Below are 20,013 nucleotides of genomic sequence, written 5' to 3' on the forward strand. Positions count from 1 at the left end.
CGTGTATTCCAGTATCATATTAGACTGGTTATTTGCATTGATGTTGTTTTCTTAAAGGGTAGATATTTGGTTCAACTATTTATTGTTGTTGCATTAGATGAAAATAATCAGATATATCCCCTTGCTTTTGGGATTGGACCTAGGGAAGATGATGACACATGGTGTTGGTTTTTAACAAAGCTGAGGGATTGTATTGGTGAGGTACCTCATTTAACAATCATTTCATATCGACATGTCAGCATATTTTCTACAATGGCTGAAGTATTCCCTAATGTGCATCACGGTTATTGTTGTCACCACCTCCATTGTAACATGCGGTCCAAGTACAAAAAGAATGCCAAAGTCGCATGGATGTATTGGAAAGCAGCTAAGGCGTACACTGAGTATGAATTCCAAGAGGTCATGAAGTCACTGGCCCGTATGCACCATGATGCAACTACATACTTGTGTGAGGTGGGTTTCGATCAATGGGCACGAGTATATTTTTCAAGGCATAGGTACAATGTAATGACTACCAATATTACTGAGTCATTTAATACCTTGGTCAGACACACTCAAGGCTTACTTATTACGATGTTGATCGAGTTCATCAGAGGTACATTGCAGCGATGGTTTTATGAAAGAAGAAATCATGCCAGTAAGTTCATATTCAATATTATAATATGTTATAATTGCGTGTTACTAAACTTATATTTGATTACTAACCAAATGTTTTTATATTTATATGATTTACAAATGTTTGTACCAGCCCAGTCACACCTTGGGTTGAAGATAAGATCGTAAAACATGTACAGAAGTCTTCAAACTTGGAGGTGCATCCTATAACATCTGATCGATACCAGGTCCTTGGTAGTGGCCAATATGATACCCTGGTCGACCTGACGAAGTGTACATGTATCTGTCAAAAATTTCAATTATCACAGATTCCCTGCATATATGTTATTGTTGTAGCCAAATATATAAAGCTCACAACCTGTATTCAATGGATGCATCCATACTACAGCACAACTTTTTATCGTATAGTTTATGCGGACGCAGTCAATCCATTAGGAGATCAGTCAAAGTGGATTCATCTGGAGGAGCCACATGTTATCCACCTACCGTATATGCATCGTCGTCATACAGGCCGTCTAGCAAATAAAAACAAACGTCTTTCTCAAAGAGAAGTTGTTGAGCAACTTATCTGTAGTGAATGTCACCAACCTGGACATATAAGACAGAATTGTAGAAGCCCTATTCCAATACCTAGTTCTGTACCATCAAGTTCAGGAAGAAAGAAGAAAGATGGAAAATAACTGCACCTATTAATTGTACTTGTTAATTTTAATAAAGATGTTGTTTTTGTACTTGTTTATGTAACTCTAATGTTTGTGGCTGTTAATTTTAATATAAATGTTGTCCTTGTACTTGTTTCTGTAAACTTAATGCTTGTGATTGTTATAGAGGACAGATTCTGACTATACGATGTTATCTTTTTATGTCGTTTTTTTTCCATTATATTTGTCGCTTACGATAACTGTATAAAAGACAAATGCATATAAATGAATCAATATATGGATAAACATATATACAAATGAATAAATAAACATATATACAAATACAAATAACATATAAAATAATCGTCAATCAATATCCTGAAAATATAGTTGCGTGCCTAAACGAGTGCGCAAGTGTAACGAGTCCTCCCCCTCAAAGGACAACGATCGGTGAAGTGCTAAACACTCGATGTATCGTAACATGAACACCCCATAGTCACCTAATAGGGGCACCTACTGCGGTATATCCACCACCCTATGCAATACAAATGAATCGTCCCGTGGACTCTGGCACGTTTCAGCCTAAAATAATGTCGCAGCTAGCAAATGTGGTATCATCGACATATATCCTAACATCTTTCGCCTAAATAGCTCCGAGTCAGCAGTGAAACTCTGTAAGGAGTCGTAAACCGTAATCTTCCACTCCTTCAAATCCAACACCCCTACTACCCAATGCGTATTATCGAAGTTTATTGGGATATAAACCTGCACACATTGATATAATACATATTAGATCTTAATCCATTATTTTTTGAAAGGTACTTGAGATTCGAATACTAACCTCATCGATCATACCCCAAGGTTGCAAATGTAACTTAGGTGGGTAATATGTATCTACCATACTTGTAAAGAATGGAGGGAACTGGTAGTTATCCGGATCTCTCGTCCAGGCCGCATACTTATGAGGGATGTATCTAACAAAGCAACTTAAAACCGTCGTCCAGTTTTGTCTAACATTCGTAGTATCATCATGCTGGCGTCGATGTAATAACCCTAAAAATGAATCAACATGCTAGAAAAACAAAAAATATAACGTTATCAAGCCATAGAAGGATTATCTAACCAAAATACGAAATTCATTTATTAAAGTGAACTCACCTCGTCAGACAACCATCCAGATGTGTCCATGAGTGTATCCCAAAATGAAATTTCGGTCCTCTCACCTATGTCATATACTTGACGTTTCTCGAATAGGTTCAACTTTGCAAACCACACCTTGAATATCTCCTCACGCTCGGTGCTCAATAACTACATAGGCGGTCTCATCCGTTGGCTCTGTGGTTTCAAAGGATTCATGTATGGACTACGAATGAAGGGTCCCTTCTTGACAATCCTACCATGAACTATATGAAAATACTACACCAAAACAAATAATACGTTAGGTAAAATGAATAATAAATTATTTCAACCGAACTTATAAAATTTTTTAAAAATCTAAACTTTTTAATACCTTCTGTAACACTAGAGTTATAGCTGGAGAATCCGTAAGTGAAGCTATATCGAATACATTTTCTTTTGGGACCGGCTGCATTCAAATACACGAGTTGATATTAATTAATGATAAATTATTTCAATCGTACTTATTAAATCTCTTGAAAATTCAATTACCTACTCTCGGTCCTCATGTGCAGGGAGTTCAACAACATCATCAGTGACCTCGTCATCCTAGGAGACAATATCGATCACCTGTTTTTCTTTGTTTGGAGTGTTGAGATAGACTAAACGGAGATCCTATTGTAACAGGAAAGAAAGGGTAAATGACTGTTGAAATTAACAAATGTAATAATTAATATATGAAATTTCTGACACTTCACCTCAATCTCCTCCCAAAGCGATACTGGAGGATCCGTATGTGGTGATCAATCGACATTGCCAATATCCTATGACAACATTAACATTTAATATTAGTAAATCAAACTATTGAACAAAAAAACAACAAAGTATTCATTATACAATGTACGTACCTCTAATGTCGAAACAGACGTCACAATGGGATCCGCAATTGGTGCAACCACAGAAACGTCAAGTTGTTAGCATAATATCGATAATAACAAGTTTAGAGAAAATCAAACCGTAGATGTGTCAATGAGATATAATATTGTATATCCATGTTATACTAACCGGAATAATCACAGAAGGTGTCAACGAAGAAGACCTCATATGAAGTGATCCATCATTGTCGACATCTTGTATTAGTATTAGCAATTAATATTAATTAATCGAGGAGTTATATTTAACGGGATTAATAGATGTACAATCAAAAAATTCAAATATAACATTTATTTCAAAAGGACGTTACAATTACCTAGACACGTCAATTGGGCTGGGTCGAATGGAGGCCTAGCCCGAAGCCCGAAAAAAAGCCCAAGGACGAGAAAGCCCGGCTCGGTACTGTAGCGTGTCGGGCTAGACCTATGGGCCTATCGGACCGGGCTCTGAGCTTTAATATTAAACCCATGGGTTGGCCCAACACGGCACGACACTGTTCATAATATAAAATTTTTTATTTTTTATTTTTTCCTAGCACAAGCATATCCTGCCGCAAGGCAGCAGAAGCAAAAATTTGCTTCTACCACTTCTACCTGGCAGAAGCCTCTAGTCTAGCTTCTGCCTTGTGTAGAAGTCGTTGGCTAGCTTCTGCCACAAGGCAGAAGCCGTTCTGCCGTTGGCAATGGCTACTAGCTCCAGTAGCTGTTGCTTAACTTTTTTTAAAATTTTTTTTTAATTAAATTATTTTTTCCCTATAAAAACCTATTCAATTTTTCATTTTCACTTTCAATTACAATTACAAATTTCTTAACCTCTCAAACTCTCAATCTCTCAAACTCCCAATCTCTCAAACTCTCAATCTTAACTATTTATTATATTTTTAATCTCATTTTATTTTAATTTTATCATTACAAAATATTACAAATGGATCCAATGTCAAATGAATTCAATCCATTTGAATATTATCATGCTGGTGTTGATGATATTATTGATTATGCACAAGGTGGAATAGGTAGAGCACCAACGGGTGAAAGTGGTACGGGTAGAGGTTCACATTATTCGACAGACAGAAAAAGAAAACAAATGTCAATGGTATGGGAACACTTTGATAGAATAGAGGAAACAATAGAAGGGAAATTAATTCGTCGAACAGTATGTAAACATTGCGGTTCTTGTTTAACATATGCAAGTACAAGTGGGACGGGACATCTTCGCCGTCTGTTACTAATTACTGTAAAAAAATTCCATATGAACTTAGAGGACAAAAACAAATTACATTCACCAGATCATGATTTGTTAGTCCATGTGCCACTTCAACAGGAGGTCCGAGCGGTTCTAAACATATGAGAGAAATGTCAACTTTTATGTACGATCAAATGAAGGTGCGAGATTACATGGCCAGGTATGTCATTGCTTCTGATCAACCTTTTAGTTATGCAGACGATGAAATTTTAGAATAGATGATGCAAAATAGTCTTCAACCAGCATTTAGAAGAATTCATATGTCAACTCTTAGGTCAGATATATTGAGAAATTATGAATTAATGAAAATAAAAATTATTGAAGAATTAAGTAATTTTAATGGTGTTATTTCAATAACTTCTGATTTATGGACTGCTAAAAATCAACATATCGGGTATCTTTATGCAACTGCTCATTATATTAATTCTGATTGGCAATTATGCAAAAAAGTTATTGCATATAGAAATTTAGAATATCCGCATAGTGGTCTTACAATTTATCGTGCATTAGCAAATATTTTTGAGGAATATAAAATTAATAATTCTATTTTTTCAATTACTTTTGATAATGTCAAAAATAATGATAAAGTTATTGAATATATGTATAATCATTTATCTCCTCCATTTAATGGAAAATTATTTCATGTTAGTTGTGCATGTCATATTATTAATTTAATCGCTCAAGATGGCTTAAGTTTGGCAAAAAAACATTTAGAAGTAATTAGACATGCCATTACATATATTTCATCATCCCCATCACGGGTACAAGCATATCATCAATTATGTAGATCAATGGGGTTAAGAAGGAAAAAATTAAAAATAGATATTAGAACTAGGTGGAATTCAACATATCTCATGTTGAAAGCATGCGAAGGGTATGAAGTTCCTATAACACGATACTTCAATACCCAACCAACAGACTTGCAAGATCCTGTTTTTTTGACAGATCAAGATTGGGAAATAGCTATGGCTTTAATGAACTTGTTAGAACCATTGAAAACAGCCACAAATCATTGCTCAGATGTGTATTATCCAACAACTTGTTCTATAATATATAGTATGGTAGAAATAAGTGATTTTTTTAAAGAACATAGGTATCGTCAGTCTCATCATACTTTTCAAAATATATGTATGCAAATGGAACAAAAATTTAAAAAATATTGGAGTGAAATTCCTTTACTTTATTCTACAGCTACTATTTTAGATCCTAGGGCAAAAACTAATGGATTACAAAATTTATTTAATGTTATTAATGAAAATTTGTCAATTAATAGCAATGTAAATTCTGTTGAATATGTTCAAGATTTTTTATTTGATATGTATAGTATTTATGAACAAAAATATGGAAAAACTGGACAAAATTCTGCACCAGAGGTAAGTTCTAGTAGTTCAAGTAAAAAAAAAGTCACCCATATGGTCTTTATTGCACAAAGGTAAACAAACTGCTAGTCAAAGTACAAATTATAGTCAATTTTATAATTATATCAATATTGACCATTATCCTGAAATTGTTCAAAGATATAATGCTGAAAAACTAGATGTTTTGGCATGGTGGAAAGACAAGGTAGAAACCTTTCCTGTGCTTGTAGCCATGGCTCGAGATCTACTAACATCGCTGTCAACTGTAGCATCGGAATCCGCTTTTAGTGCAGGGGGATGCATGTTGGATGATGGACGATCCAATTTACATCCAAATATAGTCGAAGCGATAATGTGCATGAAAGATTGGGTCAAAGCTGATTTTAAATTACAGAATCGTGTGACAGAGATGTCTTTGAAGAATTCAAAGATTTGGATGTAGAAGATGAGTAGATAAATGTTATATAGTAGATAAAATTTATTTATGCTTTGTAATTTATACAATATGTAAATTAATTTTTTTGTATTGTATTAACAATTTATAATATTTTTTATCATGTAACCACGGTATTCCTCCACCACAAGTGAGGGATTATAAATAAAATATTCAGGATACTGTCTTCGGTTTTAATAATTAAAAAATAATTTATGTTTAAAAATTTTAATTAAAACTTTTTTTAAAATATTAATTAAATGGGTCGGGCCAGCCCGATTAAGGCCCAGCCCGACCCATTTAATAAAGCCCGACCCTACCCATTTAAAGACCATTAGTATATGGGTCGGGATTTGGGCCTTTATATTTTAACGGGCTGGCCTAGCTCGAAGGCCCATTACTGTTTGGGCCTTGGGCCTCGGGCCTCGGGCCCGGCCTGACCCATTAGCCTAATGGGTTGAGTCGAAGTTAGCCCGGCCTGACCCATTGACATCTGTGCAATTACCTGAACCATCGTAGAAGGTGTCATCAAGAAGACCTTATGTGATGATATATAATCGCCGATATCAAGAGTCAATATCTGATCTTCTCGGGATGGTCTCTCATCAAACAACTAACGCTGTAATATTTTTAACAGATTAAAATTTATTTCAAAAGTAACATTCTTAAAATACTTGAAGCAATTAGCACTCACATCGACAATAGGTGGAGACGGGAATGTCAGAGCCCCTGTCAATAGTCTGTCACCATCGTCCCGAGAAGACTGTAATAGCATGTACAATTATTATAAGGTTACAAATGATTGCGTATATAAATAGATGAAGTATCTTGTAAAATATTAACTTTTTTACCTGTCTGACAGTATCTGTATGGTTATGAGATCGTCCGACCTCCGTATGAGTCGTCATATCTACTATACGACTCAGTCTATCCACCATAAGAGTCATCATACCCTCAATACGACTAAACCTGTCCTCTATCTTAGCTTCTAACCCAGTAAGTCAAGCTAAGATAAGATTTCCCCATCAAGCCAATGCAGCATCGAAGTGATGAATGGAGAAATCTGGTCCAGTGACAAGAGGATCATCTGATATCTGCTCAATGGTAGGAGGCATAAACATGGGATCCGGTGATATGTGCTCAGTGGTAAGGGGCCTAGGCATGGGATCCGGTGATATAAGCTCCTCGACAGGGTCGCTAATCGGGCAAGTGGGAGGGGGCTGAACATGAGCATCAACAGGAAGAGAAGCAATGATCGAAGAACTAACGTCACAAGGACTCGATGATGCATCTCCTGATGCCAAAGAAGATCAACTATCCGACACCCCTGTATATCGGACGATATCCTCATACCACTCTATATCTCTCTCAACTCGAGATAAATCTATTGAAAAATTAACATCATCCTGCAAAATATTTATTTTCAGTATTCATTATTGTTATATCCAGAGTATATGTTAATGTTTAATAAATTAGTACTTACTGTATCTCCAATGAAGATAGTTGAGATAGAATCCCATCTTGGAATGTCCTTCATGTGCCATCTCAACATCTGGGCGGCTCCTACAATCAGCTACATATCTACCTATCGATATAACGAGTCCAGCATCTCATATATCCAAAACTGCAACATCAGTATAAATCTATTATTGTATATATTTACAATCGTATTAAACTAATTTTATTTTAAACACAAATTTTTTGTTTGAATTAATAAATACCATAATTACCTGAAACGCTAGTGGAAATCCCATGATCTCATACTACTTAAGCTGGTTTTTCTTTTTCTTTTTAGGGCTAGAATCTATAGAAATTCGGGAGATATTATCGCATATAGAGCGATATGTCATCTGCCATACTCATACTCCCCACGGGTATGCATTAAACCCATCAAGATGATCGACTAATTGTAATATCTTATGGGGAATTGTTTTCCTCAAATCACTCCCTAACAACCCCATATGAAGATAAAACAACAATGCTAACTTCACTGCATCAGTGTCATCCTCCCCCTACTGTCTTTGCTGGAAAACACGGCTCAGATCAGTATATGTAACTGATTTACACCCGTGAAAATATGTCTAGAGGATCCGATTCGTAGCCTTCGATGGAATATAGAGGTCGATATCTACTAGATGACTGAATCAAAGGCCTGTCATAATAGCAAACTTATATGCACTGAATCTAACATCCATATCATTAACTAGAAACCATAACTCCTCTCTCGAGGTCACCTTATTTACCGCTCAAAGGATGAAGGAATGCATTAGAACCCCACTAAATTGACTATCATTTAAGTACAGGAAGTGTCCGAAACAGGTATGTCGAAACATTTGTAATTGCCTCTTTGTTAATAATTTTTTTATCATGGCTCCCACATCTCTATATCCACATGTAGTAACTTGAGCCTTGAAATGTTTTTCGAAAGGAAATCATAGTTCATCTCTGCTTTCGTCCCTTTTTTCTCTTTTGTCTATCTCCTTATATGAAAATTAAATTACAATTATATTAAATTTATATAAATTTTAGGGAATAAATTATTCAATTCTATACATAGAGGTCTTATTCGAAAAAACAGATATCAAATTAGAATTCTACACGTCAAAAAACCTTAAGATGGATAAATTTTAATTTGACCCTATATGAAAAATATCAAAAAAGCCCTAAAATTTAATATAATTGCATTCAACCCCCTGATTCCAACCACAGGAAACGCATGCTGGATAACTCTGGAAAACCACAATTTGCCCCCACCACGTGAATTCGGGTGTCAACCGTGTGAATTCGTGCGTCAACCGCGTGAGGGCTTGATTGTAATTATGTGAGTCAACAAAGTTTTCTAATTTATATTATGCCCTACCACACGATAAAAACGCGCAGTTTCACCCCCAACCACACGATTACGTGTAGTCCACGAAGTTTGAAAAGTGTAAAAAACAACCCTGTCTTCAACAATTCTCACAACACGAATTCATGTGGTCACTGCGCCATTCGCGTGGTGACTGCCGAATTCGTGTGGCCGCATTTCACCCTCCAAACTTCGTTTTTCAGACTCCATTTCAACAACAATCAACTCTGCACCTATTATAACATAAAAGCCCCAAGAATATTCATCCAAATCACAAAGAAATCAAGCATTTTCGTCAATAATACCAAATCAAAACCCTAACGCTAAACTAGGTAATTTCACATCAAATCGCTCAAATCATCAACCAAAATGCATAAAGAGATGACAAGGGTTGTTTTACTAATCTTTTTGTCCATCTTCGTTGCTAGAAACGTCCCAAAAATCGTCGGAGAAAATCGATGTTGCCAACTACGCAAAAAAGCGAATTTGAAAATTCTGTTTTCGTGTGTTTGGCCGAATGCGCGTGGTTAACGTCCATTTCGTCTCTGAGGGGCATTTTCGTCTCTTCCTAATTTTTGGGCATTTTTGTTTAACAGTGAAATCAAGGGGTAATTTCGTTTTACCGCCTTAATTTTGGGGTAATTTTATTAATTTCCCTAAAGTTTATCTTCAATTAGCTAGAATTCTAATATAACAACTTGGTGAGGAGGAAAATTAGGATTCTAATGCTACATTTAAGCACTGTGTTATGCACTTGAATAGGATAAATTTTATTCTTTTATATAAATGTTATAATTACTTCCTATTTTAAGTCCAACTCTTGCCAAGTATAGATAAAGGAATTTGAAAAATATTGAGGGATTGGTTAGCCAAGTGAATTGAACGTAACTTTTGGGAGGAGGTGATTAAGGTTGGATGTGAACAATAATTCAAGAGTTTTTATTCTTTTCTCATTTCACTCGAATTTTCATATTTGTAATTTAGTTATTTTTAAAATTCAGTACAAACTAAATTTTTTTTTTCTAGGGTTATTTTGATGTAGCTTGTTACTTTAAATATTTAAAATTATTTCAATTAATTTTCTTTATTCATATTAATAGTTTAATGTTCATGTTAATGCTTTGGAATAATTGACCACTATTCAATTGATTTGTGATTGTAAAAAAATACTTAAAGAAAAGTGGGAACGAAATTCATATAAGGGGGAGAGGATTGTAACACCCATAGGTAAGTCCAATGGCATTCTAGTTTTTTCCCTTATTTTAAATTAATTAATAGTGATTTTCCATAGAAATGCACGCTTGTGTATAGGAGCATATATGGTCGTGCATCATCAACAAATTTTGAATTCAAGGATAAGATCAGAATCATAGTAAAACTAGATGATTTGCATAGTTGGATGGCATGACACATATTGTAGATACACACTCTTATGTCATGTCCATGAGGTAAAATGAAAATAATGTTTAATCTAATTCTCTTTATTCTTATGCACCTTCAACTGCACACTCAGAGAGAGATAGTTGAGAGAGATCCTTGATAGTCAAAGGAACTTATCAGTCATCAGAAATACCACAACGACGTGAAGACTAGGCTATTCTTTGAAGACATGTAAGTTGGCTCTCCTCTTGGTTATTTAAAAGACTGGTTCAAAGTGGCTTATGAACTATGATGTTGATTGGTGGATTCCTAATGTTTTAAATGAGTTATGATGATTGTTTATGTATTAATCGTGTCTGAACTTTATTATCTTGAGCATATAAGTCTTGTGAACATGTTCTGTAAGGCGATATTGTGTTCTAATGGTGGTAATCACGTGAATTAAGACTATACATGTCTAGATGAGCTTTTAGTTAGAGGAAAAATGCTTGTGATTGCCTCTAAATGTGATTGAACTATGTGCTAACTCTATGGTATGGAATTTGAGATTGAATATACAGGATAAATGATGTTGGCAATTAGGGATTAATGTTTGATTATGTTTATGTATTTTCAAATGTGAAAAGTTGATCTAAGGGGCTTAGAGATATGTTTGTATGTTTGTATATATATTAGATCATAAGAAGTTAACTGGAACAATGTAAGAAAATGGTAGGTTGCAATTTTAGATTGTGATACATGGTCATTTATAGCCTCATAAACACCCATGTATCCTTGGTGCAAAATAAGAAATTTCGTATTTTTCACGAGCTTGTTCTAAGGAAAGGCACACATGATGTGTGGTATAGGATACATGCTCATGTGTGGCTTTCCAAAAGTGGACATCATGCTTAAATAGAGGAACAAAATTAACCCCATGTTCAATTAACCTGGGCTCTAATACCATTTACTAAATCCCCAAAAAATAATTGTACAAATTAATTAAGTCAATCAATTATAGACAATATCAATTAGGTGAAGGAAATTAAACAAAACAATCACAAACAAAAACATAGGATTTATATGTTAAAGCCTTCAATGTAGAAGAAAAAACCCATGAGCCAAATTATGAATTAAATCTAGTCAATAAAACCTAGATACAATCACTCTCAAGTTACTTATGAACTTGAGATCAACAATCAGGCAATACCTAAATTATTATCCCAACTAAAACCCCACAATACTTTGTGATTATGAATCAATACAAAAGAAAAAGTACTTTAAATAATTCTTGCAACAACCCCCCTTGTGATCTTGATAATACCTAGTGATTAATCAAAGACCAAGAAAACATCTTGACATTTTTAAGTTTCTTATGGCAATTACAAATGCTAGTTTAAATCATGATAATTACTCTTCAACAGCAAATGTAAATGTCAATATAAATTATGACAATTACACTTTAATGACATTTGCAAATGTTAATATAAATTATAATAGTTATTTTTTATTGACCATTACAAATGCTACCAAAGTATATATAAAATAACTTTTGGAAAAAAAAAAATATTAAATTTAATGTTAATCCTAAATGTTAGAAATAATTGTCATAATATCGTAAAACTTTTACTGGCAATTATTTTGCATTTATTTGTCATAATAGCGACAAATAATTGTTGCTAAAAATTATAGCAACACAAGATTCAACGGCAAGAGTAATGTTAGTGGAATTTTTAGATGCAGCTAAAATAAATGAAAAATGCCACCAAATACTCTTTTTGTTGTAGTTTTTTATAAGAGTTTGCCCTCCAAAACTTTTTTTTCCCCACCTCTGGTTAATAAAACGTTGTCATAGGCCAAACCTTTACCTATGCCAGCACCTTATCAAGATACCATTTCCCCAACCTAAGGTTGCGCAAAAATGGTTGAAATTGTAAAACCAAATACAATTATTCAAAAATTATAATTTAGTTTAATTCAAGTTATAAAACGGCTTTGCTTGGGGTCTTAAAAAAATTAAAAATGGTTTGTGGTTTGGGTAATTTCCAAAACAAACCAAACCGTAACACTTACTTGTACCATAAATTGTCTATTTGTCTTTGCCTTTGCCATTATCCCTTATTCGCCTATCCTTTATCACTAAAAAAAGAAAAAAGACACAAAGAAAGCTTTAGCGAGAAAAAAAAATTTTGAGAGAATGATTATGTCTTATTCTTCATTCTGGTAGGGGAAGCACGTTGCTTACATCACATAGAGTCGTATATATTAAATCTATGATTTTCATGTATTATTCTGCATGTTAAGATTGCATTAAAGCCTCTCTTTTCCATTGTTGTCATCATTATTATCATTGCAGTCGGTGTAATTATGATGTAGGGCAAGCGATCGATGCTGCAAAAGAGATGATGGAGTTGGCTTTGCAATCGGTAGATACTTGTCAGAAGAGGCCACCAGTGAGGCATATTGCTGTGGACTTGGAAGGGATTCAAGAGAGGGATATTAGTCGATTGCATTCTCAATATGAAATACTTGAGAATGAGCTCTGCACTTAAATTTTGTGTCTTACAAATATGTCGTCTTCTACTCATTCTTTATTTGATCTATTAGTTGTAACTTTGCATGTTTATACAAGAAATTTAATTGTAAGTCATATTTATATATATATATATATATATATATATATATATATATATATTTTTTACACATATTTATTGACATTAATTTTTCTTTTCCAATTATGAGTCTAATCAAATCAAACAAAGTAAAAGAAGACAAGTTGATTACAATTGGTAACTTATTCAATATCATTAAAATATTCCATAAATATAACCAACTTTACATTATTACATTAGACTAATCATCTAATCTAAGATTTTCATATCATAATTAGATTAATGATTAATCAACTTGATTTAAAATTAGAAGTTACAAATTCTTAATTAATTACTTAAAATATAGATAATATTAAGAAAGATTCTAAATCAACTTGTAATAGCATGATCATAACAAATTCAAAGATTTCTTTCTTTTATGAGCTCTTGTAATTGAACAATCATATATCTTTTCCTTTTAATTAGAAAGAATATGCAAAAATTATTCCACTATCTCTCACTCTCCAATCTTGTTTACTGAAAAGAAAATAATTTAATTCTTGGTAACGATACCAAATAATAAAAACAATGCTTGTAAACAATATTTATAACACCTATTTGTTAGAAAGAAATATTAGAAATAAATTTAAATATAGGCAAACTATGCATATATAAAAGAACGTACGTTGTTGAGTATTATTAAACTTGGGTAATGAACTTAAATAAAACTCTTTATATAATTTGTTAAATATACCAAATAATAAAAAACAATGTTTGTAAACAATAATTATAACGCCTATTAGTTAGAAATTAATATTAAAAATAATTTCTAATATAAGTAAACCATTTATATATGAAATAAGATACGATATTGAGTAAATGCTACTATTATTAAGCTTGGGTAATGAACTAAAAAACAAAAGGGTAGTGTTATATACATAATTTTGTATATAAATAATGACATGTCATCATATAATTAAATAATTTTAAATTAGAAATAAAACAACAATTAATCATAACATATATTTTTGTCTAAGAAGAGATCTTCATCTCTTCGTGTGACGAAGAGGAGAGCTGGTTGGAGAGGAGAGGAAGTCGTTGAATACAGGAAAAAGGAGGAAGTTGCTTGGATTAAAAAAAAAAAAAAACTAGGTGGGGTGGGAGGAGAATAGTTACTTTTCAAAACTGTAAATATTTAAGTAGAGATAAAGTTATTAATTTCAAAATCTATGAGAAGAAATGAGATAAAATTATATATTTTTTAATATTACTATTAAAACGATAGTTTTACTTTTACTTATAACAAAAAAATTTTAACAAAAATTAATTTATGGATGAGATTTTAGGTTTTTAAAATTTGAAATATGAGAGTTTGAAATTACATCAAACCTTCAATGGGAATAATATTATAATTCTTTTGAATGACTTAATTTAATTTAAGAGAACAATTGTTTTTCACCGAAGGTTCACGTTAAGGACACTTAATTCCGACCTTTGCTAGCGCTAGATTTTTTGATAGGTTCACTGAAAAGACAAAAAATAACTTTTAATAGTACAATGAATAAATATTTAATAATATTTTTTTATGAAGTAATATTATATGTATATAGTTTTTATATATAATTTAAATATATAGATGATATGTCATTATATGATTAAGTGTTACTTTATTTTTAATTTGAAATCATTCAATCACATAATAATACATTATCTATATAACTAAATGATTTACCAAAATTTTCTTCATATAGATTTATTGTTTTTTATGTTATTTAATCTAAAGCCACTGAAAATTATGAAAAGTCAAAAAACTAATAACCTATGGTGGATTTATTATAATTGACTTTATAGAAATATTTGTTAACATTTTTGTTATGCTATTTATTTTAAAAGCCACTAAAAATTACGTGAAGTAAAAGAAAATTAAAAACTTATTACGGCATTTATAATAATTGACAATATAAAAATATTTAGTAATATTTTTATTGTTGTATTTATTTTAAAACCCGCTAAAAATTATGGGCAACATGTATAGCGATATTTGTTATAATTGTCATTAAATATTTAATTTAGGGATGAATAATTTTAATTTTATCTCATAATGATCATTTTAAATAACGAAATTTTAATTTCGTCCACAAAAGATTAGCACTCGTGTTTAGTGACGATTTCAAATTTGTTCCAGAATAATAATTTTAGGACACAAAACTTTAATTTCGTCCACCTAAACTTAACACTAATTTTTTGGACTAATTTAAATTTTGTCCTAAAATAATCATTTTAGTGGACAAATTGTTAATTTCGTCAACCAACGTTTAACACTCAATTTTAGGGATGAAATATATATAAATTATTTTAGTTTTATCCTAAGATGATTATTTCAGAGGATAGAATTTATATTTTTCATCCACCAAATATTAACACTCAATTTTAGGACAAAATATTTTATAGACGAATTCAATTTCTTCCCAAAATGATCATCTCATTAAAATGCATCAGTCTCAAATCCAAACTTGTGATATTTTTAATAAATATAAAATAAACAAAAGTTTTTTTCTATCACATTTGATCATGTCAAATCAAACAATAAATAATAGTTAATGTTAGATGTGTCTATCTTATAATGAATTTAATTGTGCAAAATGTAAAAAGTTTAGCACATACAGGTATAGGAACAATTAGGCATATAGAGTTACTTACATTTTAACACTAATTGCAAACATGTCGTATTTGTGTAAACAAATAAGATTAAGCATGTAAAAATTAAAAATTGATAGTAAAACTTATTGGAATTAACATATTTAGTGTTAAAATCATGTAAATTTTATGAAATTGGGATTGTTTATTGCATTTATTGTACTAGATACTAAGAAAAAATTATAAAGAATAAAAATTTTGTTATAAGTTATTAAGGAAAATCTAGAAGATCCTAAGGAATAAAAATTCCTAGGATTTATTCAGAAAAATCTAGAAACCCCTTTGTATTAACAATAGGAGAAGTTTTACTAAATGTATTCTATTTATGAAATAAAATATGAAAATAGTATAAACACGTCACTACCACAAGTAAGTTCATATAAAAGTAAAATGTGTAGTGAAATTTCCTTATGAAAGGTAAAAAGAACGCCGATTGATTCAAGTCCTAATTTAGGTGAATATACATATTATATAAATATTGATAATTTGTCTAAAGTAATGAGTTAAAACGATAATGTTGATATTCTTTCATAGTGATAATCATATAAAAAAAATTATCATATGTTTTTTGTCATGATATGTAATTTATTAATATTTCTAATATCTATTATAACATTAGAATAAATTTTTAATATAGGATGATGCGTTTTAGGTGATAAAAGATCAAATTTATACTTTATACTCAAATATTATTGAAAGTATTATGTAAATAAAAGATTAGGTTCAAGTTTTAAAACCATATTGTTAAAAATATATTTGAAGATTTTAAAATTTTAAATAAAGAAGAAAATGAAAATGCATGTTACTTGCAGTGCAAATTACAATACATATAAGTTTATCTTTCCATTTATATATTTTTTTATTTTATTAGTTTAATTTTTTTTAACAAAATAACCACAATTTTCTTTTGTTATAGGTGAAAAGTTTTAAATAAAATTTAAGTGGTATTGTGTTTGTTTATTTTTTAAAAAAAATAATATTTAATGGGCCCCATAGCCTATTGGCCGTGCCCGGGCCTTGGTTTTGTGGCTGGGTGAACAGGTCACTCGCAAGATCACAGTGCAAGGGACAGCCACCCTAAATACGCAAAAAAGGTGCAGTGAAGGAAACAAATTCCATTCTGTAGCCTTCACTCTCTGTCTCGCTAGCACAAAACCAAGTCAAGGCACGCCACCCTACCTCTCCCACAAAGAAAAACCATTATATTCCTTTAAATTCTTGCTTAAATCTTTTCTGTGTTTTTCCAAAGCTCTAATGGGGTTTTCGTATATTTCTTTTGTAATTTCATCTATTTGATGTAAGTTTGCAGCAATAGTGTTCTTGTTCTGGATATTTGATTCTTTTGATTATGGTTGTTTACACAGTTTTTTTTTTTTTTTGTAAGTTTGGCATATGTGATTGTCGACAATTTTTAATGGTCTATGAAGAGATAAAATGGAAGAAGAGGATATGGAAGCTCGAAAACTAACAGTGGAAGAGGATAATTCTTTTTTTCTTCTTTTAAATTAATTACAGGGCCACCTACAAAACACAAGCATCATATGGATATGGGTTTAGGCTTTGATATGATTTGTACCGGTTTTGTTTTAAAAATTAATTTGGTTTAATTTAATTTAGTTTAAATTTAAATCGAATTTAAATAAAAAAATTTGACTCATTTTTCAATTCGAATCAAACTTGAGTTAAGAGTATTTTACGTAGTTCGGCTCAAATTAGGAATTCGAATTCATAACTCGATTCGATTTGAATTCATGATTCGGTTAAACTCAAATAAGCTCAAATTCAATAATTCAAATTAATGGCTCAATTCGGTTCGAATAAAAATTTTTGAATATTATTTAAATAAAATGACGTTATTTTATCAATGAATCATAAATTCGAACCATAAATCTAAGTCATGCATTCGAACCAACAACTTGAGCTATTAATTTGAATCAAACCGAGCTGTAAATTTAAATCATTGATTTGAGTTACGAAATCGAATCAAACTCAAATTGAATTAAATTGAATAATTTTTTATTTAAACTAAACTTAATTTTGGCTCTATAAACTCAAATCGTATTCAAGTCAAATTATTTTTTATTTGAGTTAAAGATTGTTTAAACTCGGTCCAGCTTAAATCCACCGTTATATGGGTATAAACAATTAGGAAATAAAAAAAGAGAAATGCGTTTCTAGTCTTTTGATGGGTGCATATGGGCATTCAGAGATCAGTCCCTTTACTAATTCTGAATTTGACCTGACCTTAAAAATGCAAAAGACAAAAAATCGTAGAGATTATTGGTTCTGCTAAAATAAATAATCAATTTACAATAATTAAACTAGTGTTTGATACAAATTCATGGTCAAGTTTATGTTTAGTGATAGATTTGTTTAAACAGAATGACTGTCTTTTATTTAAGTCATGTGAAAATTAATAAATTCTCACATTTGAATTCAAAAAATAACATTTTTTCCACCTTCTATCAGGTATAATTTATAAAATTCATTCATTTTTAGGATAATCATATTGAAAATACAAAAATACCCTTATTATGTTACTAAAATTAGATAACATTTTCTCCTAAACTTGTTTACATAATTTTTTAGCCTTGATTTAAAAAAAAAATTAATTTCAAAACAGTCATTAGTAGGCATTCATCATTGATTGCCTTTAATCTCATTAGACCAATTAAATCCCAGTTGAAATCACATTAAAACTGTATAATTTAGTTAGGATCACATTGGGCGATCTAATTCAATTGAAATCGCACCATCTTAGTGCGATTTTGATTGAAACTGTATTAGAATCTATGTGATTCTAGTGTGATTTCAACCAAAATGATACAATTCTAACTAAATCACATTAGACCAATGCGATTCCCATTAAAACCGAACTATTTAAATGTAATTCTAATTGAGATTCTACTGATCTGATGCGATTAAATGTCACCGACAGGGAATATCCATTGACAATTGTTTTAAAATCTCAAATTTTATTATTATTATATTATTTTTTGTAAATAAAGGTCTACCTGATAAATTTTTGAATTAGTAAAAGAAAATGTAATTTTTATAAGCCGACAAAAATATTATTTAATAATTTATGTTTGACTTTGGATAGAAAGTGGGAAAATGTCAATGTTTTTATATTAAAGGCTCCGATTTTTCCTTTTAAAATTGTTTCTGGTGGGAAATAGTCACTGTCTCATTTATAGTATGTACAATAATTTGACTGGTACCTTAATAATTATATTTTAAAATTTATTTACCAACTTAAAATATATTATAAATTAAAATAAAACTACATGTATAAGGATTTATCACTTTCTAAATTTGAAAAGCTTTGAAATAAGAAATAAATAAATAAATATTGGATTCAGTCCATCCATGATGGGTTGACTCGATCTATTAGGGTTAAAAAAAAGATAAAATTAATTCTTATAATTGAAAATTAATCTTTTACCCTTAGTAGTTATTGAAGTTAACTATCACTTTCTTTTTAATAAAAATAGCGTAACTTCCATTGGAAAGTTTTATCTGATGCTCAACTCTCAGAATCACTCTCTCTACATTTTTCCTCTTCATCTGTAAGAAATCTTCATAGAAAATAGGAGAGCAAATCAAACAAAGTGTGTTATGGATTCCAATAGCAGTGTATTGGATCATCAATCACCATCAGCATTCTGAATATTTTATCTAGGTATGTTTTTCTATGATCTTGGACCCTTTTAATTTCCGCTAACGTTGGTATCAAAGTCATGTTTTATCTGTGTAATTATAATGTTGGTGATGTAAATATGATTTGGAAGTATGTTTAGAAATTAATTGGCATGAACAATGTTATTTTTATATATAAATGCGTACGGACGTGTTTTGATTATTGATGAATTAGTTGTAATTTTGTGGAATTGATGCCTAAAATCATGTTAAAATGCATTCTGGATATGAGAAACATGTTAAGTTATAAAAAATTGCACCGAATTCACATGAAATTGAACGATTTCAGTAGCAAGTTTTTCACCCAAAACCGTGATGTTCATGCATTTAATTCGCCAAAATCCAACAACTTTTTCACCAAAAATTTTATGAATCTGAACCTGCATGTCACGGGCTTCAAAAGCCCTAAGAAATTATCATCGTTGGATGACCAGAAAATGACCAATTTCACCGTCGAAAACCTAGGGTTCTTATCGCAATC

General features: G+C 31.2%; 1 protein-coding gene across 1 annotated transcript; it reads left to right on the top strand.

The window, feature by feature from the left end:
* Positions 1–351: 351 nt before the first annotated feature.
* Positions 352–1,295, top strand: LOC123196616. Its single transcript, XM_044610668.1, has 3 exons — positions 352–453; positions 549–595; positions 749–1,295. Exons 1-3 carry the CDS (start codon positions 352–354, stop codon positions 1,293–1,295), a joined length of 696 nt encoding a protein of 231 aa, XP_044466603.1.
* The last annotated feature ends 18,718 nt before the right edge of the window (positions 1,296–20,013 follow it).

This window comes from Mangifera indica, chromosome 14, assembly GCF_011075055.1.
Source record: "Mangifera indica cultivar Alphonso chromosome 14, CATAS_Mindica_2.1, whole genome shotgun sequence".
Lineage (NCBI taxonomy): Eukaryota > Viridiplantae > Streptophyta > Magnoliopsida > Sapindales > Anacardiaceae > Mangifera > Mangifera indica.